We start from the raw sequence: 26,189 nt of genomic DNA on the forward strand, positions 1-26,189 counted from the left end.
AGTGTGCGTGGCTTACCCCATAAAGTAGCAGTAGTATTTATTTAATGTATTTGTCGGGTTATGATTCTCCTTGTCCATGTCTTTTGATAATTTTTAGACGGTTGTAGATGGCGAATAGACTTGAGCGCACCACTGCCTGTTTTCGACTGCCTTAGAATCTCGAAAAACTGCACTGTCACCAATGTTCTAGTGCATATACTGGCATCTCTGTCTCTCGCAGTGGCTCAAGCATACACGCACGACAATCGCCTAGTGCGTAACCCTTTTCCAAACCTATAACCTCACGCAAGATGTTCACACCGAACTATTCTAAACACCTGGTGAAAAGGTAGACTAAAGCGCACTAACGCATAATCGTTAGAGTGCAGCGAGAAGAATCGTTACACTTGATTTGATTCCTTATACACTGACTACCATAATTTTATGACCCGACACGGCCATTCTGACACTTACACGTCCTCGTGTACTGTAGTCTTACACATTTTCCTTTTATTTCAAAGTCTTTCTTTATTTTCATCTATCTCAACGATTCAAATAATTTTCAATTCTTACTATCATTGCATAATCAGATTAATTTTAACATTTTATTCATTTGCATCTCAGCAATTCAAAATTCGACTCTAGTTATTCCGACTATGATTTCCTTTTGATTAAGAGCATAGGTTATTTCCATTCGAATTCTCAAACACCATCACTATGGTCTTCCGCCATTCACAAACATTTTCTTATCGAAGTCTATTGCAACTCCATTACAACATATCCTCTCACACGGATATCTTCACATAACATATCCTCTCACACGGATATCTTCACATAACATATCCTCTCACACGGATATCTTCACATAACATATCCTCTCACACGGATATCTTCACATAACATATCCTCTCACACGGATATATTATAACAATTTCAACAAGTCTCAGGCGGGTACTCCAATTCTCTCGGAACATAACCATCTGGCATCTTTCTCAAATCTTCATGACAATATTTGTAGGTTCTCTTACCACTCTAACCACAATGGTACTTTAAACTTTGAATCCAATTTAGTTTGATGACGTTCTTCATTTTTCAGTAAAACAAAATCTCCAATTTTATGTCGTTCAACTGCTGCTTTATTTTTGTCGAATCTAATTTTGTCGTAACTGGCTCGGTTGTTCTTACTTACAATTGCCCTATCTCTAGCATTTACTTTATCTATTTCCATCTCTGTATCATACGGTGAAATCAAGTCTCTTTGCTGACGAGCAACTCTAGGGGACTTGCGTTGGTTGTACTACTAACTGTGCAATTCAAAGCAAGTTGTACCTCACCTAGAGCATCTTGCCAAGATCGATGATTTGACTCAACTGCTGACAATAAATTTTTAAGTGTGCTCATCACACGTTCAACTTGCCCGTTCGCACGGCTTTTTCCTGTCGCTATAAGATGAAGTTTAACTTTTTGTGATGTACGAAATTCTGAAAATTTCTCACTAGTAAAACATCTACCCTGATCAGCTATTATAGGGTGCGGTATGCTAAACAAAGAAATAGATGATTTAAGAGAATCACAATCAGTAAAACCACAAACTCACGACCAACCATTTGGCGGAACTGTTTAACTGATTGTACTCCTGCCAAAGTTTCCTATTGATATGAATGGTATCTAGACTCTAAAGGGAAGTAGTTTTACTAAAATACTTTATTATATGAGGACCACCAATACCTCGTATTACAACAACATTATTAAAAAGCTTGTTTATCGGCAACGCTTCTTCGAATTAACGAACAGTCCGTTCCAGAGTCAAAGCAAATCGGAAAGATCTCACCTTGGAATGACAAAAGTCCTTTTGGTTCAGGCACAAGACATTGATTTTATTTCTTCTCACTAACTGCTCCAGATTTATTGGCATTGTTTGTGCACCGATTCGCAAGATGCCCAAGTTGTCCACACCGGTAACAGGTTACAATCTGCAAGTCACGACGCTGTTTGTCTTCCGATCCAGACCGTTTGAATTTACACTCCGCCATTTTATGTCCTGTTTCCTAGCATAAGTGACACACAATTTTAGCTTGCAGTCACCGCTATTACCATCAGGACATCCAGCATTCCGCTTTTTATCAAATGTAAATGCTTTCAGTTCCATTTGTAGTTGACTTCTTGTTTGTACATTTGACGAAAACACCATGCGCTGCAACCGGTTGTCAAAATTGGCCATATGCGCAAGTACCGATAACACAGCAATTTCTTCGGTGCTCATATTTCGCCATTTTGTGGTCAATGACGTCACCATACGGCTTGCGTACACTGCAAGGCACTCGTTGTGGGCTGGACGACTATTGAGCAGATTTAAGAACATAGCTGCCGACGATTCTTTAATTTCGAAACGCTGTATAAACAGTTCTTTAAACTGCTCCCAATTGATGCCTGGATAGCAGACCTGTGCAAGCCACGCCGAAGCACTACCCTGCATGCAACTACTTAACAGCATGATAAGTGCGCTGCCATCAATCTTCTGTTCGTCCATAATAATGCTTGCAGTTGCACACCATTGAGTCGCATCAGTCCCAGTTAAATCTGGATTAAATTTTGGCAAAACCACGGGATTTTGTGGACGCCCAGACGCTTGCATGACTTTGCACATTTCGACGAAATTGCGATTTTGTAGTTCCACAATCGCACGCCACTGGTCCTCAGAAAATGCAGGAGTTGGCCCTGATCCCACTTCTGATGTCGGGTTATGATTCTCCTTGTCCATGTCTTTTGATAATTTTTAGACGGTTGTAGATGGCGAATAGACTTGAGCGCACCACTGCCTGTTTTCGACTGCCTTAGAATCTCGAAAAACTGCACTGTCACCAATGTTCTAGTGCATATACTGGCATCTCTGTCTCTCGCAGTGGCTCAAGCATACACGCACGACAATCGCCTAGTGCGTAACCCTTTTCCAAACCTATAACCTCACGCAAGATGTTCACACCGAACTATTCTAAACACCTGGTGAAAAGGTAGACTAAAGCGCACTAACGCATAATCGTTAGAGTGCAGCGAGAAGAATCGTTACACTTGATTTGATTCCTTATACACTGACTACCATAATTTTATGACCCGACACGGCCATTCTGACACTTACACGTCCTCGTGTACTGTAGTCTTACACATTTTCCTTTTATTTCAAAGTCTTTCTTTATTTTCATCTATCTCAACGATTCAAATAATTTTCAATTCTTACTATCATTGCATAATCAGATTAATTTTAACATTTTATTCATTTGCATCTCAGCAATTCAAAATTCGACTCTAGTTATTCCGACTATGATTTCCTTTTGATTAAGAGCATAGTTCCGTCAAGTGCGCCACACGCCATGTTCCAACTTTCGTTTTTCACTTGTGCTTGCCCAATAACGCAGTTATCTCAAATCTCAAAACCATATCTTCAAACTATACATTTCAATTAAATATTGTCATACAACAACAACGCATAAGCTTTACATCCGCCAGGTTATTTCCATTCGAATTCTCAAACACCATCACTATGGTCTTCCGCCATTCACAAACATTTTCTTATCGAAGTCTATTGCAACTCCATTACAACATATCCTCTTACACGGATATCTTCACATAACATATCCTCTCACACGGATATCTTCACATAACATATCCTCTCACACGGATATCTTCACATAACATATCCTCTCACACGGATATCTTCACATAACATATCCTCTCACACGGATATATTATAACAATTTCAACAAGTCTCAGGCGGGAACTCCAATTCACTCGGAACATAACCATCTGGCATCTTTCTCAAATCTTCATGACAATATTTGTAGGTTCTCTTATTATGCAATGACTTTAAGACATATCTATCTCCTTCTAGTACTTCACTAACCAAAATGGTACTTTAAACTTTGAATCCAATTTAGTTTGATGACGTTCTTCATTTTTCAGTAAAACAAAATCTCCAATTTTATGTCGTTCAACTGCTGCTTTATTTTTGTCGAATCTAATTTTGTCGTAACTGGCTCGGTTGTTCTTACTTACAATTGCCCTATCTCTAGCATTTACTTTATCTATTTCCATCTCTGTATCATACGGTGAAATCAAGTCTCTTTGCTGACGAGCAACTCTAGGGGACTTGCGTTGGTTGTACTACTAACTGTGCAATTCAAAGCAAGTTGTACCTCACCTAGAGCATCTTGCCAAGATCGATGATTTGACTCAACTGCTGACAATAAATTTTTAAGTGTGCTCATCACACGTTCAACTTGCCCGTTCGCACGGCTTTTTCCTGTCGCTATAAGATGAAGTTTAACTTTTTGTGATGTACGAAATTCTGAAAATTTCTCACTAGTAAAACATCTACCCTGATCAGCTATTATAGGGTGCGGTATGCTAAACAAAGAAATAGATGATTTAAGAGAATCACAATCAGTAAAACCACAAACTCACGACCAACCATTTGGCGGAACTGTTTAACTGATTGTACTCCTGCCAAAGTTTCCTATTGATATGAATGGTATCTAGACTCTGAAGGGAAGTAGTTTTACTAAAATACTTTATTATATGAGGACCACCAATACCTCGTACTACAACAACATTATTAAAAAGCTTGTTTATCGGCAACGCTTCTTCGAATTAACGAACATTCCGTTCCAGAGTCAAAGCAAATCGGAAAGATCTCACCTTGGAATGACAAAAGTCCTTTTGGTTCAGGCACAAGACATTGATTTTATTTCTTCTCACTAACTGCTCCAGATTTATTGGCATTGTTTGTGCACCGATTCGCAAGATGCCCAAGTTGTCCACACCGGTAACAGGTTACATTCTGCAAGTCACGACGCTGTTTGTCTTCCGATCCAGACCGTTTGAATTTACACTCCGCCATTTTATGTCCTGTTTCCTAGCATAAGTGACACACAATTTTAGCTCGCTTGCAGTCACCGCTATTACCATCAGGACATCCAGCATTCCGCTTTTTATCAAATGTAAATGCTTTCAGTTCCATTTGTAGTTGACTTCTTGTTTGTACATTTGACGAAATCACCATGCGCTGCAACCGGTTGTCAAAATTGGCCATATGCGCAAGTACCGATAACACAGCAATTTCTTCGGTGCTCATATTTCGCCATTTTGTGGTCAATGACGTCACCATACGGCTTGCGTACACTGCAAGGCACTCGTTGTGGGCTGGACGACTATTGAGCAGATTTAAGAACATAGCTGCCGGCGATTCTTTAATTTCGAAACGCTGTATAAACAGTTCTTTAAACTGATCCCAATTGATGCCTGGATAGCAGACCTGTGCAAGCCACGCCGAAGCACTACCCTGCATGCAACTACTTAACAGCATGATAAGTGCGCTGCCATCAATCTTCTGTTCGTCCATAATAATGCTTGCAGTTGCACACCATTGAGTCGCATCAGTCCCAGTTAAATCTGGATTAAATTTCGGCAAAACCACGGGATTTTGTGGACGCCCAGACGCTTGCATGACTTTGCACATTTCGACGAAATTGCGATTTTGTAGTTCCACAATCGCACGCCACTGGTCCTCAGAAAATGCAGGAGTTGGCACTGATCCCACTTCTGATGTCGGGTTATGATTCTCCTTGTCCATAATTTTTAGACGGTTGTAGATGGCGAATAGACTTGAGCGCACCACTGCCTGTTTTCGACTGCCTTAGAATCTCGAAAAACTGCACTGTCACCAATGTTCTAGTGCATATACTGGCATCTCTGTCTCTCGCAGTGGCTCAAGCATACACGCACGACAATCGCCTAGTGCGTAACCCTTTTCCAAACCTATAACCTCACGCAAGATGTTCACACCGAACTATTCTAAACACCTGGTGAAAAGGTAGACTAAAGCGCACTAACGCATAATCGTTAGAGTGCAGCGAGAAGAATCGTTACACTTGATTTGATTCCTTATACACTGACTACCATAATTTTATGACCCGACATATTTATTTGTATAGAAAAGCCGGGTTATTGCATGTTTAGTTTTAGGAATTTAGAATTTCCACGTTGACTCAAAAGTTGGAAGTAGACTCCTCGATTGGTTTTCGCTACCCTTTCGCAAGAGCCTCGCGCTGCAGGCTGCGCTGCCAACCTTAGCTTCCGCAGGCTCTTTGGCTGGCGTCGCATCCCGATCGTTGTTTTTGGTGTCGCCAGATCGTAGCGATCGGAAGGGTGGTCGTTTGCAATGCTTCGTCAGGGTGGCAGGGCAATTGTTGTTTCAGGGCTATGGGTGTTGAAAGTGGCAACCTGTTTTACTGTGGGGTAGGTCGCGATTTTGTGACTTCGACACACCCCCCACCCCCCCCCTTTCTTCCCGGGAGAATAATGGGCTCAGCCAAATCACCGATATCTGGCCGCGCCGGGTGACGTGCACCTGGAAGTGCCAAGCCTCCTGCGTCAGCATGAAGTTCCGTGTGAATCGCCTCGGTGGAACGCCGGCCAGTTCAACCCGCTTGATCACCCGATGGGTAGGAGACGTCGGAGACTTCCAAGTCCCCAGTCAGGCGGGGCTTCCTCCGATCCTGCGACTGTGTCTGCCGCCTCGCCCAGTGGGACCTCTGCGAACTCTACTGAGGGTGGTGGAGTCAGTGATCCTGCGGCCAGGTCTGCTGCGGTGCCGGGGTTGGTCTGCTCGCTGGCTGAGTTGGCTCGTCTGGTATAGCGAACGCGTCGGGCGCTGGCTCGGATGGTAGCCTGGTTTCGTCTGCGGGGGTGTTGGTGGGAAGCCTCGCTGGAGATAACGTGCCTCGGGTTCCGCGATCGGAGGGAGCGACCTCGTCCTGGTCATCGCCACCGCCGACTGGTGGGCCTTCTACGTCTACGGCGACCGGCTCGTTGTTATCGTTGCTCGCCTCGCTGCCAGGCATTGGTGACTCCAGGCTCCAGACTCCAGTTTCTTCGCTCGTCGGTGGAATCGTCGTCGTTATAGCTGCTCGCCTCATGGCTGCGGGAGATTTGGAAATGTAATTAAGAGTTCTAAAAGTTACTACGTTGTTAGTGGAGGGAATGTGAGTAGGGGTGTGGTTCCACGGCTTGGTCATTGTTGCGGCTCTTGGTGCTCTCCGGCTGTGTCAGCCGCTGCTTGGTGGTACTTCTTTAGATCACTGATGTTTGCCTTCCAGCGCTTGCGTTCTCCTGTTTTCTGCAGTCTGACTATGTTCGGGGGGGTTGTTGTCCTTCATGATAACTCTGTGCTCTGTGATCGTTGAGGTGCCCGTCATAGCCTCGAATGGGCGAAGTTCCTCCTCCAGGAATTTGGTCACCTCTGCCTGGTCGTCTGGGTTTACTCCAACTATCTCGTTGTCTAGCTCCTCTGTGTTTGATAATCCTGTGCATCGTTGGCGTCGAACCGGCCTGGCGTCGCTTGAAGAATACTTAAAAGTTTCCTGCTCTGCTTGCTCGTCGTTGTTACTTAATACTATCTCTGTTGTTCCTGTACTGCGTTGCTCGTCGTTGTTACTTAATACTATCTCTGTTGTTCCTGTGTTGCGTTGCTTAAATCCTAACGTTGATCTTCGGTCTTCCTTCTGAGACGCTGCCGGGGTCTCGGTGGCTGGTATCCCATGACTGGGCTTCTGGTTGTGCTCTCCTGGTGGCTGTGTCTCTATGCTTGATGCTGTGGCTGAGGTTTGGGTTCACGAATGGTGGTCCTTAGTAGGCTGTGCCATATGATACTCCGTTGTCCAGGCCAACGGGCAGCCAACCCATGGGATGCGTTGCTGCTGGTGACATCGATCATGGTGGCATGTTAATCGTCGTCGGTAAAAAGAAGGCAGCGCCTCGATAGGGGCCAATACTTGCCGTTGGTTGCCGTCGATATTTGTCTCTTACTACCTCGTAGTTGACTGCCAGTTCCATCAGATGAGCCAGCGAATTGACCTCCTGTCTACGGATATACAGCTGGTATTCGGGTAAGAGGTTGTCGTAGACTCGTTCCAGCTCCTTTCGTTCGCTGTAGTGGGCCCTATGGAGAAGCAACTGAATCGCCACCAGGTAATCCCTGAAATTTTCCCCTTCCATTTGGACTCTCCTACGGATTTCATCTTCGAGGGTCTCAAAATACCGTGGTGGTAGGAAAAAGGTGAGGAAGGCCTCACGTAACGTTGGCCAGGACGCGTTCTGAAGTCGGCTGACTCGAAACCAATTTTCAGCTCGCCCAACCAGCAACTCTGGGATGGCCTGCGGAATGTGGTTGGTCTCGATGTTGTGGACCATGGCCCGCTACTCCAGGCGTTCGACGAACAACACAGGGTCAGACACACCATCAAACTGTGGTCCCCATCGGCGGAACTTGTCTGCAATTGAAGGGCCTGCCCTGTCTCCGGTCTTGGTGAATGGTTGACTAGGTCGGTGGTGGCCCAGTCGCGGTGGCGATGTCGACAGATGGATCCATGCTTGTTCCGTTGGTGCCCGGTAACAGTGGGAACGGGACTTCCGTTTCGACGGTGTTGGCCCCCAGTTGGGGCTTGGGCTCGGCACGTGGGGATGAGGGTCGAGACGGCTGCGAAAACTCGATGGCCAAGTCGTTGAGTTTATCATAGGTCTCTGGGGGGTGGTCAGTTTGACCGAAGGCTGAGAACCGGCTGCGAAGTTCCTCGACTGTACCCACTGCGTCTAGGCCGAACTCCAAACTCATGGTCTCTAGCTCGAACTTCTTCCTGTACCCTATCCATGAGCGCGGGATCGGCGGTTGGGCTACGCTGGGCTTCTTGTACATGTTTGCTGGGTATATTTTTTTTTCCTTGTAGTCCCTGGTGTTATCTGGTTTTATTCAAAAATTTTTTTTATTCAGTTTATTTTATTTTATTCGGTTTTATCTAGGTTGGTTTCTAATTAAATTTTATTTTATTTTACTTCAGTATCGTTTGAATTTTGTTTTATTTTATTATCCTTTTATTTCCTTTTATTTTAATTTTATTTCAATCTTCAAGTCCCTTGAGTTTTCTATGTTAATTTTTATTTCAATTTTACGGTCCTTAAATTTTCTTTGTTAATTTTATGTTCCTCTTATTTCAATTTTATTATCCTTTAATTTAAATTTACTTGAATTATTTTATTTTAATCTTTATTTCAATTTTATTATCCTTGAGTTTAATTTTGAATTGAATTTTCTTTGATAAATTTTAATTTTATTATCCTTCAGTTTAATTTCACTTGGTTTTTTTTATTATCCTGGATTATTTCCTTGTTTCACTTGTACGGCGTCCTGTGTTCTAGTATATATTTTCACTTCGATGTCCCTTTTTTTCCACTTGCTTTATTATATTTATCCTCTTTGACTCTGCTCTTGGTTCACTGAGTTGTGGTTGCTCCTGGTTCTAAGGATCGACTGTCCTGTTGGTTCACTAAGGATCGACTGTACTGCTGGTCCGCTGATGATTGACTGTCCTGCTCTGCTGTTGCTGATCGACTGCTCGGTTTGATCGATGGAGATTGACTGTTCCGTTGATTAGCTTATGATCGACTGTTATGCTCGTTCGATGACGATTGACTGTTCTTTTTGATCTGGATATAGCCAGCCTCTGCTAATTCCTTCCCGGCTGCGATCACTGGCGCCTCTCTTGACTGCTCCGCCCACACACGGTTCTGTCCGCCGTCCGTCTCTGTCGCGGTTTTGTCGCTTTGCTCTGCTGCTGTCCGTGTCTCTGTACCTGCCTGCTTAACCTAACTTGGTGCCTGTTGCTTATTTCCTATTGGCCGCTGCCTGGGCTCTGCCGTCGTCTGTTGCTTGGCCCCTGTCGCCTGTCTGTTCTGTACTTTGTGAGGGCTTTTCTAATGTAAAGAGAGCAAAACGTGCGTTTTGTAGTTGCCTTTTTTTCGCAACTGTACCGGTGAGGGGGCTTTCAGAAAGATAGGCGAAAGCGTGTGATCTACGAATATACTACCATAACCTAAAATGATAAAAAAAAAAACCACGCGTCGGCACCTTGGTGGGTTTTTAGTCCATCAATAGTGGGTGAATCTTCTGAGATCTCCAACTGCTCCCACTGGCTCACTGGCCCACTTGCTCCTCGCGTCTCAGTTCCTTCATTACGCTGTTTGCCATTTTCGCAGCTGCATCCCAGTTTGCGACGCTTGCCAGCATGTTACTGACCAGGTTCTCTGGTGTCAGCGGCTCGCCGCACTGTCTTTCCAGATCGTCCCTCTGCCCGGAAAACCTTGGGCAGGTGAAGATGACGTGCTCGGCATCTTCTGGGCAACTAGTGCCACATCTTGGGCAGGACGGGTCTTCCGCGTGCCCGAAGCGGTGGAGGTACGCTCTAAAGCAGCCGTGGCCGCTTAGGAATTGGGTCAGGTAGTAGTTTACCTGCCCGTGCGCCCTGTCTACCCACGCCTCAACCCGTGGGATGAGTTTGTGCGTCCATCTGCCCCTAACGGAGCATTGCCATCTTCGCTGCCACTCGGCAAGGGATCTCTTCCTGTTTTCCTCTGGGGAAAGCTCGTGTGCACATGCGAGCTCGCGTATGCCTACATCAAATGGCATCATACCGGCCAGAACTTCGGCTGCATCTCCTGAGACCGTACGAAACGCGCTGACGATTCTCAGGGCACAGGTTCTGTAGACCGCTCTAACCTCTTTTGTGTAGGTCTTATTCGCTGTGGCGTCTGCCCAAATTGGTGCCGCATAGGTCGTTATCGACCTTACCACGCTGCTCAGTAGCCGTCTACACAGCTCTTTGGGCCCTCTCGTGTTTGGCATGATACGGGCCAATGCTGAACAGGCTATCGAGGCCTTCTGGGCTGTGTACTTCAGGTGTTCCTTGAAGGAGAGCCTATGATCCAGGATTATTCCTAGATATCGGAGGTGAGGCCGAGATCTGATGGCTGTGCCACCCACTGTGAGAGTTACGCTCTCCACGACCTTTCTGGAGCTTATGAGCACCGCCTCCGTCTTGTGCTCTGCGAGGCTAAGACCGGCATTTGCCAGCCATTCGCTCGCCTGCCTGATCGCCTGGTTAGTAATAGCCTCCAGCTCGTGCGTATGTTTGGCTACTGCTACAATGGCAACATCGTCTGCGAATATGATCATCTTTACACCGGATGGGAGGCTCAAACGGAGGATCCCGTCGTACATCAGGTTCCACAGTGTCGGCCCAAGGACCGATCCCTGCGGAACTCCTCCCGTAACTCTATATGTTTTAGGTCCGTCATTGGTCTCGTATCCTAGCACACGCTGGCTAAGGTAACTTCCTATAATTCGTGTTAGGGTTGGATCTATGCTCTTGTTGACCAAGCATTCTATAATCCTTGCCCAGCTCGCCGAATTGAAATCATTTTTGACGTCTAGCGTCACCACCAGGCAGTACTCCTTGGTGCCCCACCGCCACCGTTTACCTTCGATCGCTCTAGCGGCCAAATTTACGACTTCTTGGATGGCTTGCTTGGTAGAGCGAGCTTTCCTGAAGCCGAATTGGGAGTCAGAGAGCCCTCCTGTGCTGCTGATTGAGGCCTCTAGTCGGGAACATATGACCCGTTCTAGAGCTTTGCCAGCGGTGTCTAGCAAGCAGATCGGTCGGTATCCTGAGGGGTCTTCAGGCGCTTTGCTTCCCTTTGGGAACAAAACTAAGTTCTGTCTCTTCCAGCAGTTGGGGAACACCCCTTCCGAGATGCACCTGCTGAAGAGAGTAGCAAAGAAGCTTGGTTGAAGCTCGATGGCCTTCCACATGACCGAGCTCGGTATTCCGTCGGGGCCGGGGGCTTTCCCTGGTTTTATACGCCGCGCTGCTATCAAGACCTCTTCTTCCGTCACTTGTTCGGGGGTGATCTCGTTCCAGTTTCCATGTAGCATCCTGTCTGCCGGTCTGGGCGGTTTCTGTGGGAAGAGGTGGGCTACTGTTTTTGCCAACAGAACGGGGCATTTTGGGCTGGCTGGCCTAAATGCGTGCAGTCTCTTCATCGCTAGCTTATAGGCGGTACCCCAAGGGTCCGCGTCAGCCTGGTCGCAGAGTTCCAGGAACAGCCGTTTCTTTCTATCTTTAATCAGGGCTTTGAGCGCTCGCCTCTTCTCCTTAAAGATGCTTTGTTGGGCGGCGGCGTGGGTAACCCCACGTCTGAGTGCTCTCTGGTATGCTCGTCTCGAACGGAAGCATTCTTTCCGAGCCTTCGCAATGTCGTCATTCCACCAGTAAACGGGCTGCCTGCTGGGCCCATTTCCAGTCTTCGTCATAGAAGCGTTGCATGCCCTGGTCACGTGAGCCATGACCTGACACGCCATGTCTGTGGCTGTCCCACTTGGATGCAGCCCTTGGAGCATGTATTCGAAGACCTCCTTATCGAGGGTTTCCGATTTGTATCTGGTGACTCTGGTGGGTACAGGAGCGAGGGCTCGACTATGGATCATGGTTATTACAGCTTGGTGGTCGCTATGGGTGTAGCATTTACTTATATTCCAGGACGTCCTGGGTACAAGTGTGCTGCTTACGAATGTCAGGTCTATGGCAGAGCCTGCATTACCTCTAATGAACGTGTTTTCGCGCCCGTTGTTCAGAAGGGTGACCTCCAGTGCCGCAAAAGCGTCAAGGACTGCTCTCCCTTTCGGGTTAGTGCTGACGCTACCCCATTCGGTCGCCCATGCGTTGAAGTCGCCGGCGATTAGGCATGGCGACTTGTCTCTCGCATCTGTCACCAGTAGGTCGAGTACGCCTGTGAACTCTTCCAGGCTAAGCGATGGAGCTAAGTAGCAACTATATATATATAGCCAATCTACTTTAGCTCGTATGAATCCCTTTTCAGACATAATGTCTGTAAGAGGGGAAGCGTGTTGTCCGCAGCTCCATGTAGCTGCCTTTCGCAGTTTGTCCCCAGCCCAAGTATTGGTGGGTCTTATACGGTAGGGTTCGCTCAGGATGGCAACGTCGGCCCTATTTTCTCGGAGACTCTGTGATAGCAGGTCTTGCGCTGCTTCGCAGTGGTTCAAGTTCAGTTGGTAAATACAGATCATCTCTTTTGTGTTTTAGCCAGCGCCTTTTTAAGGTATGGGCACCTACTACTGTTAGCCTTGTGGTCCGTTGCCTTTTCGCCTTTCCTGGCGCAAATTATGCATTTCGGACCCTTCTTGCAGTCCTTAGCTTTGTGACCAGGTTCGCCACAGTTGAAGCAGGTGTCCCTGCAGTTGGCTTCTTCTGGACATCGGCTAGCCATGTGGCCGTAGTCCATACACTTGAAGCAGCGGACCGGCTGCACTTTCCTCCTTATCCGGCATATCACCCACCCTACCCGGACTTTGCCCGTCTCCACCAGCTTATTCGCCATGTCTGCTGGAAGCTTTAGGGACGCGATCTGGGTGCCGCCGTATGCTTTCCGGTAGGACACTATGCAGGACTTGGTGGCTTGAATTTCGCCAAACTGGGTTAACAGTGCCTCCAGTAGTTCCTCCTCCGTGGTGACCTCATCGATGTCCCTGACCTCGACAATTGAGGTTTCTGTCAGCGTTCTGACCTCAGCTTTCGGTCCAAGGAAGCCTTTTACGGCTTCTTGCAGTGCCCTTGTATTCGGATCTGACGGCCTTGATAGCTCAAAGAGCAGATCCCCTTTTGCTGTCTTCCGAATTCCTCTCACGTGCTGTGCGAGGTCCTTTAATGAAGGTTCGCTCTTCACCGAGCGCAGGATATCCGCGTAGGAGAAGTTTTCGGTCCCCTTCACCACTATCGCATCCCGTTTGGCGGTTTTGGTCCTGGCGACTTTGGGCTTGGCCTTCCGTCTTTCCACCTTCTTCCAGTTATCCCCTCCCGTGGGCTCTTCAGCCGGGAGTGGCTTGGGAGGCAAATTCTGGGAGGTTGCCTTGGTCTCCGGTTTTGTCTTGGGCTCTGTGTGGCCCCTGTGCTTCTTGGGACCCGGTGGCGGTGACGTTGCTTCACCCCTGTCGCTCCTTGGTCTTTTGCCCTCGGTTGGCTTGGTACTCGCAGGCGACTCTCCATCTGGCCTTTCTTCATCTGCCGCCGTGTAGAGGGCCATGATGCTGTCAATCAGGTCCCTCATTGGCTGGTGGATCGAGCGCCGTCCTTCCAGCATTTTGCTAAGGGCCCTGATCTTATCGCCCAGAGCTTCGAAGCTCTTGGTCGATGTTTGGGCGTTCTTACTTGGAGGGGTCCTCTGACGCTGTGCGTTCAGATTGGCTTCCACCAATACTCGTCTCGGAGACCTGTGCACCTTCCTGCTCGCTCCCTGGTGGTAGGCTCGAGCTATACCCGCCCTCCATAAGCTTCTCTCTTTGCTTATTATTATCTTCGGACATCTTTGCCACGGCGGCCCCTTTGACCGGTGCCGGGCACGTGGTCTGGGTAGGCTTAGTACCCGGTGCTCGCGTCCTTATTCCTGCCGAGGGGGCCTGCTCGCCCACTGGCGATCTAAGAATTTTGCTATTCCTTCGGAATGCAAACTTTTCCTCCTTCTCGTTGGGTGTTACTTTGGGTGTTGCGTTATTATCGCTCATTCTGTTGGGTCCCAACTCCTAGTCGTTGTCTCTAATCGTTGCACAGTCGCGTTGAGTGATTCCATGGTTATCTATGCAAAGCAGGGAGGCCATGCTAGGGTTGACATCTGCCCTTGTGGGGTTAGATGTACAGAGCCGAATCCGCGTAGATCAGGAATGTTACATCTGAACCTGCGCCGCCAAATGAATGGTGCCGAATTAGAGAGCGTTCTAGGAGACTTGCCACTTTTTAACGGGACGGGGGCGGTAGCAGCATTAGCCTAGCAGCCATTTCGGCGGGATTACTGAGGTGCTAGAATACTGCTATCGTCAGCCCATGGGTCGTCGTTCCATATCGGGGGTCCAGTTGTCAGTCCTAGGGCCTTACTGGTCTCGGCCTTAGTCGCCTTCTCGTATTTCCTAGACGCATCACAGTGTGGATGGTCTGTCCGGGGATACCTGACGCCTTGTCGAAGGTTACGAGCTGCTTTAACTGCACCAGAGAGGAGTTGATCCGACCGTTACCCACTTAGTGGAGGTCAGAATCGTGCCACCATAGGGGCCCTCTCCGGGCAGAAACATTCCCTTGTCGCCTTTAGTCGCCTCTTACGACAAGCAGGGACGGACTGTGGGAGTATTCTAAGGCCGCTACCCACGCGGGGCAAATGCGAATGTGTGTATGTGTTTATGTGTGTATGTGCGTAGGTGCATGTTTTTTTTTTTTTTTTAAGATTTCACATAGACGTTGGCGTACCGCAGTACACTCAAGTGGCCCTTGTGAAACCTGGACTGTTCCTGTTTAGTTGCGCTTCTCACTGCCCCCCGGAACAACCGTTTGGTATTACCTCGGGGGGGAATATAGCCCTAGTGGCTCCTTCCTAAGACTTGCTCCTCGCGTCTCAGTTCCTTCATTACGCTGTTTGCCATTTTTGCAGCTGCATCCCAGTTTGCGACGCTTGCCAGCATGTTACTGACCAGGTTCTCTGGTGTCAGCGGCTCGCCGCACTGTCTTTCCAGATCGTCCCTCTGCCCGGAAAACCTTGGGCAGGTGAAGATGACGTGCTCGGCATCTTCTGGGCAACATCTTGGGCAGGACGGGTCTTCCGCATGCCCGAAGCGGTGGAGGTACGCTCTAAAGCAGCCGTGGCCGCTTAGGAATTGGGTCAGGTAGTAGTTTACCTGCCCGTGCGCCCTGTCTACCCACGCCTCAACCCGTGGGATGAGTTTGTGCGTCCATCTGCCCCTAACGGAGCATTGCCATCTTCGCTGCCACTCGGCAAGGGATCTCTTCCTGTTTTCCTCTGGGGGAATCTCGTGTGCACAGGCTGGCTCGCGTATGCCTACATCAAATGGCATCATACCGGCCAGAACTTCGGCTGCATCTCCTGAGACCGTACGAAACGCGCTGACGATTCTCAGGGCACAGGTTCTGTAGACCGCTCTAACCTCTTTTGTGTAGGTCTTATTCGCTGTGGCGTCTGCCCAAATTGGTGCCGCATAGGTCGTTATCGACCTTACCACGCCGCTCAGTAGCCGTCTACGCAGCTCTTTGGGCCCTCTCATATTTGGCATGATACGGGCCAATGCTGAACAGGCTATCGAGGCCTTCTGGGCTGTGTACTTCAGGTGTTCCTTGAAGGAGAGCCTATGATCCAGGATTATTCCTAGATATCGGAGGTGAGGCCGAGATCTGATGGCTGTGCCACCCACTGTGAGAGTTACGCTCTCCACGACCTTTCTGGAGCTTATGAGCACCGCCTCCGTCTTGTGCTCTGCGAGGCTAAGACCGGCATTTGCCAGCCATTCGCTCGCCTGCCTGATCGCCTGGTTAGTAATAGCCTCCAGCTCGTAGGTGCATGTGAGTGTCTGTAAGTGTGTGCATGTGGATGAGTGCGAGTGTGCGTAGCAAGATGTGTAGGGTTGGGTTTTATGTAATGTATTTATTTAATGTATTTGTGTATAGAAAAGCCGGGTTATTGCAGGTTTAGTTTTAGGAATTTAAAATTTCTACGTTGACTCCATTGTTCTCCGCTCGCGACCTGATCCGCTCGAAAGTTGGAAGTAGACTCCTCGATTGGTTTTCGCTGCCCTTTCGCCCGAGCCTCGCGCTGCAGGCTGCGCTGCCGACTTTAGCTTCCGCAGGCTCTTTGGCTGGCGTCGCATCCCGATCGTTGTTTTTGGTGTCGCCAGATCGTAGCGATCGGAAGGGTGGTCGTTTGCAATGTTTCGTCAGGGTGGCAGGGCTATTGTTGTTTCAGGGCTATGGGTGTTGAAAGTGGCAACCTGTTTTACTGTGGGGTAGGTCGCGATTTTGTGACTTCGTCACAATATAAAAAAATAATAATTTGGCTAAAAAGATTGTTTTAGGAAATCGACAGATTAGACCGAGACCCGATTCACGTATAGAATGTCTGTATTTAAATACGCATCACAACAAGGTTTGCAGACCAACTTGCGCGCAGATACTTAAAAATGCTAATAAGTCTAGTATGATGTTGTGTTTAACAAACGTGCATGCAGTTTTGGTTTCGTCGTTAAATATAAATCTCATTTTAAATGCATATTTCTTATGGAACTTGCTAGCTTATATACAAGTGTCTTTTAAATGGTACAATATTTCAGACATACACGAGTAAAACGTAGATTTGTACAATATTGCATACATAAACGAGTAAAACGTAGATTTGTTCGACTTTGCTTGTGACTAAGAATTACGCTGCGTTTAAAAACATACAGAGCTTCTATTACGTATAAATGTGAGTATAAATACGTATCTTAAGCCTACAAGAGTATAAATACGATTGCAAGACTGTTTTGGGGAATTAGAACTTGAATCGTTCGAAAACACAAGAGATGGGATATAGGGAGCTATGGATTATTCTAGGAGTGGGATTCGGTTTGAAACTATTTGAGCAGGGGCAGGACCAGAAAAGCCCGCCTCACATCCGCGAATTGTAGTACGGGTCGGCTTCGCAGGGCGGATATCCGTACATGTACGGATGGTGGCATTGCACTCACGACCAGCGCGACTTCTGCAGATCGAGCTGTCCCTCCAAGGTCTTGGCCAAATATATAACGAACAACTGCAGCAGGGCGATGCCCAGGGCAACGCCGGCAATCACATACAAGTTCCTCTCCACCCAGACGCGCACGATCTCAATGCAGCCGCCGAGTGCTCCTGCACGCCGTATCCACTCATGATGTTCACCAGACCGGAGCTGATGTCGGTGGCATTGATGCAGCAGCTGTAGGGCACTCCGCACTTCTCCACCGAAGGAGCGGAACAATTAAAGTACTCGTTCTTGCTCCAGTCCTGGTAGTCGGCGTTGCTGAGTCCGCAGCACTTGAACCCAACACTTGCTGGGCAAAGTCGCTTAGGTTCTGAAAATCAGAGTCGTCGCGGTACGAGTGGATGATCTTGTCTGTGAACTGGTACTCGAGGAACGAGTTCATGTACTGCGGGAAGACAAAGCAAATGATGACACATAGACACATAGAGTAGAACTTGAGTTGCCAGGTATTTTCGCGCAGGGCGCCCAAGCAGCCGGCCAAGCTGACCAAGAAGACGACGACCCCGGCGATGATCATCACCAGGGAGATATTGAAAATGACATCGTAGACGGTGTCCACTCGAATCCAGGAGTTGGAGTCCTTCAGCTTGTCCATGAATGCATAAATACCGACGGCCAGGAGTAGGCCGCCAAAGAGCCAGAAGAGGACTGAGTGTTACTTTTTCCCTTTTTTTTGTTCTGGTTTCTTCCCCCACGATTTTTTGTTGACGCCCTCTTTGCGTGTGGTCTTTTTGTGTCCTTCTCTGCGGGCCTTAGCACATGATTCAAATGACAGTTTTTGGCGGCTACCAATATCTGGTGCTTCCTTGAAGCTGCTTCAAATATTTCAATAGCATTTTGGTTTCCTTTTTTTTTGAGTTCTCACAAAAGAAAGTTTTGAAGATAAATGTTTCAATTTAAACAAGAAAGGAAGCTAGCGTCGGCAAGCCGAAGCTTATATACCCTTGCAGTCATCAAATATGTCGAAAAAAATAAAGGCTAAGCAACATCGAAGCTAAGAAGATTTTTCTATTTATTTTCCATATTTTCGACTATAGATCATGGGTTATAATTTTATTTCCGTTATTTCAATATAGATTTTTGGATCTTTCCTATGGCAGTTATATGATATAGTACTCCGATTTTTATGAAATTTTTTTCTCAACTTAAGAGTATTTAAAAAACTTTATGTTCCAAAAATCATGCTCGTGGCATTAAAAACAACGGCATTATAATTTTTTTTCCATTATCGCCATCTCGAGCTTCGGTATGAAAATATTGAATAACCTTGGAAAAAACAAAAATTCATGGAAAATGTTTTTTATTTATTTAGATTGATCCTTTACAATTCATTTGAGTTAGTTTTTGAAGGGTCTAGAAAATTTCTGGTTTCAGCAGGACGGGGCCCCATGTTACACAGCAAACGAAACCATGGAGATTTTGCAGCGAAATTCCCTGCATGCGTTGTGTCAAAAAGAGGCGATATCGACTGGCCGGCGCGTTCACCGGACTTGACCCCGCCGGATTTCTTTTTGTGGGGTATACATAAGCAAGCCCAAGACCATCACAGAGCTCAAAGAGAGTATTCGCACTGAAATGGCCAATATATCGGCCGATATGCTCAAGAAAGTAATGGAAAATGCTCGAAAAAGGACACTTTTTGCCGTCAAGAACAAAGGAAGTCACTTAGTCGATATTGTGTTCAAAAACTAACTCAAATGAATTGTAAAGGATCAATCTAAATAAACATACAACATTTTTCATGAATTTTTTTTTTTTCCAAAGTTATTCAATATTTTCATACCGAAGCTCGAGATGGCGCACCCTGTATATATTTTTTGATCTCTCCTATGGCAGCTATATGATAGAGTTATCCGATTTTAATATAATTTAATCCGAAATTCAATAGCAGTTAGAAAACGCCATCTGGAAGGAATCAAGTCGATCTGATCAAAAACAACGTAGTAAGAATTTTTTATTTCATTCTCTTGTATGGGAGCTATCCGATATAGTCGGCCGATCCGGCTCGTTCCGACCTATATACTGCGTGCAACAACTACACAACTTTTGGGAAAGTTTCAGCAAGATAGCTTCAAAACTGAGAGACTAGTTTGCGCGGAAACGGACAGACGGACAGATGGACAGACGGGCAGACGTACAGACGTATTCCGACTCTGCTCGTGATGCTGATCAAGAATATATATACTTTATGGGGTCTGAGGTGTCTTCTTCACTGCGTTGCAAACTTCTGACTGAAATTACAATACCCTTTTGCTCTGCAAGGATATAAAATTCGGTTTAGATGGTTACCCTTAAAATATGTTTCTGGAATGCGAATGGCATTTCTCAGCACAAATATGAGCACTTGCAGTTCCTAGATCAGTATGACATTGACGCCATGCTTTTATCAGAGACTCACCTAACTAACAAAAACTACTTTCAGCTAAATGGCTATTCATTTTATAAAACAAACCATCCTGATGGCAAGACTCACGGCGGCACTGGCATACTGATCAAGAAACGCATGAGGCATTAGGAGTTGCCATCATTCGTAACAACCTTTTTACAAGCTACATCAATACAAATCGATACTGAAAGCGGTTTCTTAAACCTATCCGCTGTATATTGCCCACCACGCTTCTCCATTTCCGAAGATGAATTTGTAAAGTTCTTTGACCTATTAGGTGACCGTTTTATATCGGCTGGTGATTACAATGCAAAACGCCCCCATTAAGGCTCTCGACTCACCAAACCCATAGAAAGACAGCTGTACAACGCTATAATAACTCCAAGAAACAAGCTTGACTTTATCTCTCCAGGTAACCCTACTTATTGGCCAGCAGATCCTAATAAGAAGCCCGATCTGATGGATTTTGCCGTCACAAGAAGAGTGCCTAGAGGTTATGTTCATGTGGAACACTTAACAGATCTTTTATCGAATCACTCGCCCCTTTTACTTCTTCTCTACAACCATCCACAGCTTTCAAAACGAACACATCTTCTAACTTCCAGTAAAATAGATTGGCTTAAATTCAGAAAGTATGTAAGTACCCATATTGATGGCTTCCCAAACATGTACCAAAAAGAAGAGATTGACAGCTCAGTTGAAGCACTAGTGTCTGTTATGTCACTAGCTGGTCAACACTCCACACCTATTATATCGGCTTGTAATTCTAGCAGCAGTCGAGCCCTAGAAGATGAAAAAAATCGATCCCAATTATTCTATTTGAAGAAACTCTCCCCTAACAGCGGACGATATCCACTGTGAAAGCTAAATCGGGTATATGTTCACCAATCGAAAGCGAATCGCCATTTCATACACGAACAGGAGAGTGGGCTCGCAGCAACGAAGAGAGGGAGAATGTATTTGCTGCACATCTGGAAAACGTCTTCAAACCGCTTCCATCAACAAACAGCTTTGTGCTCCCAACAATCATCACTCTAGAGGCTACCCTGCCTATCACATTCGAATCAAGAGAAGTGATAAAAGTGATAGAGGCTCAGAAAAAAAAAGAAAATTATTAAAAATTATTATGGAATAGCTTGGCAATTGCAGTAACACACGACTCCGGCGAAGAGATCTCCCCACCCAGCAACAATAGCTAGGGCCGTTATTCCAAAAAAAAAAACTTAATTTTAATTAATTAATTATATGTATTAGGTTAAGATTTGAATACCTGTCGTTAGTCTCGTTGAGAGAAGGTTCGATAATTAAACACCGTAATTAAAAAAAAAAATATTTGTAAGCCTCAATCAGAATATTGCAACTCTGTGAAGGACACATCTCAGACCACATAAAGCATGTACTAAATTCTTAACAAGCATCACCATCTGAATGAACTTGTCGTGTACGCCTTTCTGTTCCTAAATAAACTACCACTACCAATTACATTACCACAATTTGTGTAGTTATTGCACACAGTATATAAGTTGAAACGGGCAGGATCGAATTAATATATCGTAATCTCTTATAAGTGTCCGATGCATCCAAAATTTAATGAAATAATTTCTTGTAACAACAACGTATATACATATCTGTTTTTTCATTCCAACTTATTGTTCAAGGCCATATCTAGATTGGTATTTTATAGATAAGCATATCGTCTGTTGTTGGAATCTAATATGGTACCTCAATAGTAAATATTAATTAATCCCCTATTGTATGATATACGGCTTGTCACCTTTGGCATTCAAATCCTAAAGTTTTTCTTTGGCTGCATATACCAACTTTATTGATAATAAAAGAGGGCTGCTATAAGTCCATATCGAACAATATAACAGGATATGTGTTTAGGAAAAGAAATGGGATATTCCTAAGTTTTCCTCTCTTTCTCAATTTTATAATACGTTTTCGTTGCTTGCAACCGATGGTGGCCAAATTTGTCTTCCATTCTTTCGTTTCTTTAATTGAATTGTTGTCATTCTCTGTTAGAAACAAAAATATGGGTTTCTGTGAAAAAATACGGCTGAGGGGCTCTCCGACTTATTTATACCTACTCTTTTGATGTTTAATTTTTTAAAACATTAAATCCACTATATAACAAGAAAAGAAGCTAGCTTTTGCAAGCCGAAGCTTATATACCCTTGCAGTCATCAAATATATCAGTCAAAATGCATCAAAACTATGACGATTTTTCTATAAATTTTCCATATATTTTTGATAAAATTTAATTCGTAATTCAAAAATTTATTTCCGTGATTTCTATAAAGATTTTTCTATCTTTATACTATTTAATTTCGGTCACTCAGATCCGAATTTGTACTACAAATCGCATCTTTAATTGTTAATAACAAAAACACGGTTCAAAATTTTCACTCTCCGCCAACGGATTTCGAAGTTTTAGAAAAAACCACATCGTTTCCATATTTTACTTTATTTTTATACCCTTGCAGAACAAAGGGTATTATAATTTCAGTCAGAAGTTTGCAACGCAGGGAAGGAGGCACCTTAGACCCTATAAAGTTCATATATTCTTGATCAGCATCACGATCTGAATCGAAATCCGTCTGTACGTCTGTCCGTCGGCCCGTCTGTCCGTCTGTCTGTTTCTATGTAAACTAGTCTCTCAGTTTTGAAGCTATCTTGCTGAAACTTCTTAAAAAGTTGTGTAGTTATTACACGCAGTATATAAGTCGGAACGAGCCGGATCGGCCGACGATATCGGATAGCTCCCATACGAGAGATTGAAAAAAAAAAAACTCACTCCGTTGTTTTTGATCAGATCGACTTGATTTCTTCCAGATGGCGTTTAATAACTACTATTGAATTTCGGTTTAAATTTAAATCGGATAACTCTATCATATAGCTGCCATAGGAGAGATCAAACAATATATATAGAATTAATGGAAATTAATTGATAACGTCATTGTTTTTCATCACACGACTTTGATTTTTTGAGCATCAAATTTTTTAACTAGTAGCTTTGATTTATAAAAAAAATTTCGTAAAAATCGGACGACTATATCATATAACTGCCATATGAACAATAGTCAAAAATATAAACAGATGCCATAAAAGTGAAAAATTAATGGAAGGATCGAACCTTCTGTGGCATATAAACTTCGAGTCTCCGAAGCTAAATTGTTTTCTATATTTCCTAAATTGTATAACTCTTAAAATTTACTTATCTAATTACAGGAGTTTGCCCATCTGAATGGAACCGTCCACGAAAACGTTTGTGTGTGATTCTCATTACAGAGAAAAATACAAAACATGATTTGGCAAGAGAGGCTTTAAGAGAAATTGCCTTGACAAGTGTATACAGTTCAAAAAGAGTACGATTTGCGTACTTATTTAAGGTAAGCAGGATATTGATTAGTTCTCTTGCTTTGGGCAATCGGAGCTCACATATATATTTTTATAATCCAAAAATAAACATACCGATACAAAACGACAGGTCTCACATCGCATCTTATAGAACTTATAACTGTGAAAAGCTCATGCGAGTTATATAATTAAATGTACAAGGATCTAAAACTAAAAAAATGGTTGTTATTTATTCTTCATGGCCCCAGCAAATTTCGATTGACCATGTTCCGGTACTAAGTTCTCTCCCTCCATGGTGGCGCGGAACTAAGAATTTATCGGTAATCCAACTGTCAATGAAAACATACGCGTTTTTATATCGCTTCGCCGTATTACTAAAAATACATCGTAAATAGCCGAATTCTATTTTGCGAAAGGACGCTCAGAGGGTACGCATGGGTACTTGTGTTCAAGTTGCCTTTGGAAATGATCAATTACTAAGTGTTAGAATTAATAATATAAGTGATTATACAATTGGTCACAAATCAATACAAAGTGTAAGAGCATAAGCTCTGTAATAAAGAGCCATAACGAGCAAGACTCGGCAGCAACAACAAAATGAGCGTCGGCTCTCGTCAATGAGAAATAATGCTTACTTCTCCATAAGTGCGGGAGAGTTAACAGAACCGACAACAAGTGCAACACTGCAGAGAGCACTTTCGGTCTCTCCCGGCTTATTATTCCTAAGCTGCACATGACAAAAACAGCCGTGGAGTGCCCAATGTCCGTTCTCCGACCCCTACGACATAACCAAGGATCTGCTTATTACAACAATGACCAGTACATTGCACTCGTTTAAAACGATGACTTCGACACTATCGACGACAACAACCACTACAACAACCAAGAAAGCCACTGTGCCAAAAAATGCGTTGACAAGAAATTGATTTTTTAGTCTTAGTGATCCAAAAAAAGATGATGTTACCGGTTAAGCACCTAAGGCCAAGCAACTAAGTCCACCACGTCAGGCAAATTGAGCTGAATTGGTTAAAAAACTAACTGATCAAAATGGAGCAAACAAATTCGATGTCAAGTCCTTAAAATAGGGTAACATAAACGAAATAAAAATAGAAGTGAACGAGGAACAAAATTATCGATCAGTGGCCAAACGCCTCTACAACGGAAAAATAAGTTACTACACCTACCAACCTAAAAATTGCAAGGATTAGAAGTAGCTATAAAAGAAATCGAAGCAACAGTCTCTATCGACGAGATTTTAGCTGGGCTTAAAGAAAAGAATAAAAACAAAGTTCCGTAGCTAATGTTCAAGGTAAGGTTGGAGCCGTAAATGCACCTGAAAAACAAAGAAGTTTGTTGAGAAACCCCGAAATGGGCCTGTGCAATGCATGAATTGTCAGGAATACGCCCAGTTAATAGCTTATTGCATTCTACGTGCAGTCTGCGCTGCCTGCGGGGATGCATATTCAACTGAGGCCTGCCCTATAAACAAGGAGAACCATTGTGACAAAAAATGTAATAATTGTGGGAAAAACCACACTGCAAATAGCAGAGGTTGTTCTGTATATAAAGAGTTAAAAGTCGACTTGGCAAACATAGATTTGTAGCACGAAACAATTTTCCATATACATATATGTAGGATATTATTTATACGCATACAATTAATTTATTGGTTTTGATTTTAACATAAAGTGCTTAGATTAACTTTTAACAGAACTAGTGATGTTTTCTCTTTCAATGCTCAACGACGACTCCGCTTCTTCACGCATGAATCGGTGATCTTAAATGTATCGATTATATATCTAATTAAGAGTTGCCATATAGCTCAACCCGCTTCGAGTGTGCCGTGGAGGAAGCCCGCCTGATTCAAATCCCACATTCGGCCCTCCTGACTGTTCATTCGTCTCGAATGGACGTGACCATGGCTTCATATACTCCGAAAGTGTTGAGGTTCTAAATGGACCCTCAGTATCTCCTATGCGTTCTACTTCGTACCGCCCATGATCCTTTACTGTGAGTATCTTATAAGGCCCTAGAAACTTTCCCCTAAGCTTAAGCCCTACTCCGTACTGAGTTCTTTTGATCGCTACCACATCATTGTCCTTATAAATTCGTTCTTGTTTACGTTTCATATCAAAAGCTTTCTTGTTTTCCTCTTGAAGTTTTCTGATGTTCTCTCGAGCTTCTGCATGGTACTTTTCTCGATCTTCATCCAGTTCCTTAATCGCAAACTCCTGCATCAAGTCCTTTAATTCGTTACAGCCGGCTAACCGCATCTCAACTCCAGTTAGAAGTCTGAATGGCGTGATCTTTGTGCTTCTTGGCTCAGTGCTGTTAATGATCTGTTGAACTTGTCCCACGTATTTATACCAAGCAACTGGACTTTCGTAGCTTAACTTTGCAAGCATTGGCACGACGAGCTTATGAATCCTTTCAACTTGACCATTTCCGCGTGGTACATCTGTCGCTATAATCAAGTGTTGAATGTTGTGTGATTCACAATACTCCTTAAAGGCTGCGGATGTGAAAGCTGTGCCTCTGTCCGACACTATACGACACGGATTTCCAAAATGTACGGCTTGCTTATCTAGACAGATAAACTTCCTCAACACCAGGGCTACGGGTCGGATGTAACCAAACGTACTTAGAAAAACCATCCACTACGACAAAAATATGATTGCAGCGCTTTGCTGTCATCTCCATGGGTCCGACGTGATCGACGTGATACGTTATGAAGGGTTTATCGCCTTTATCAATTGAAGTTAGAAATCCTTCCTTCTTGCCTGCCTTTGCATTTACGATTATGCATCTGATGCAGCTTTCAACGACTTTCTCACATTTAACTTTCAGCTTTGGAATAAAGTACGACTTTTCTACAAGGTCCTGCGTCTTTTTGGCAGAAAAGTGTCCTTGGTTATGAGCGATTTGAATAATCTCATTCTCCATAGACGAAGGT

At 44.7% G+C, this 26,189-nt stretch overlaps 1 protein-coding gene and 1 pseudogene across 2 annotated transcripts in view; one reads left to right on the forward strand and one right to left on the reverse strand.

Moving 5' to 3' along the window:
• LOC108100543 (dnaJ homolog subfamily C member 16) overlaps nucleotides 1-26,189 on the forward strand; it is a 451,288-nt gene that overhangs the window by 229,169 nt on the left and 195,930 nt on the right. For both annotated transcript variants that reach the window (XM_043209499.1, XM_043209500.1), the window contains exon 7: nucleotides 23,108-23,268. In XM_043209499.1, the coding sequence (XP_043065434.1) occupies nucleotides 23,108-23,268 (161 nt within the window). The remainder of the gene's footprint in view (nucleotides 1-23,107; nucleotides 23,269-26,189) is intronic.
• LOC108098646 lies at nucleotides 17,237-20,002 on the reverse strand (annotated as a pseudogene).

The sequence above is a fragment of the Drosophila ficusphila genome, unplaced genomic scaffold (genome assembly GCF_018152265.1).
Source record: "Drosophila ficusphila isolate 14025-0441.05 unplaced genomic scaffold, ASM1815226v1 contig_128, whole genome shotgun sequence".
Lineage (NCBI taxonomy): Eukaryota > Metazoa > Arthropoda > Insecta > Diptera > Drosophilidae > Drosophila > Drosophila ficusphila.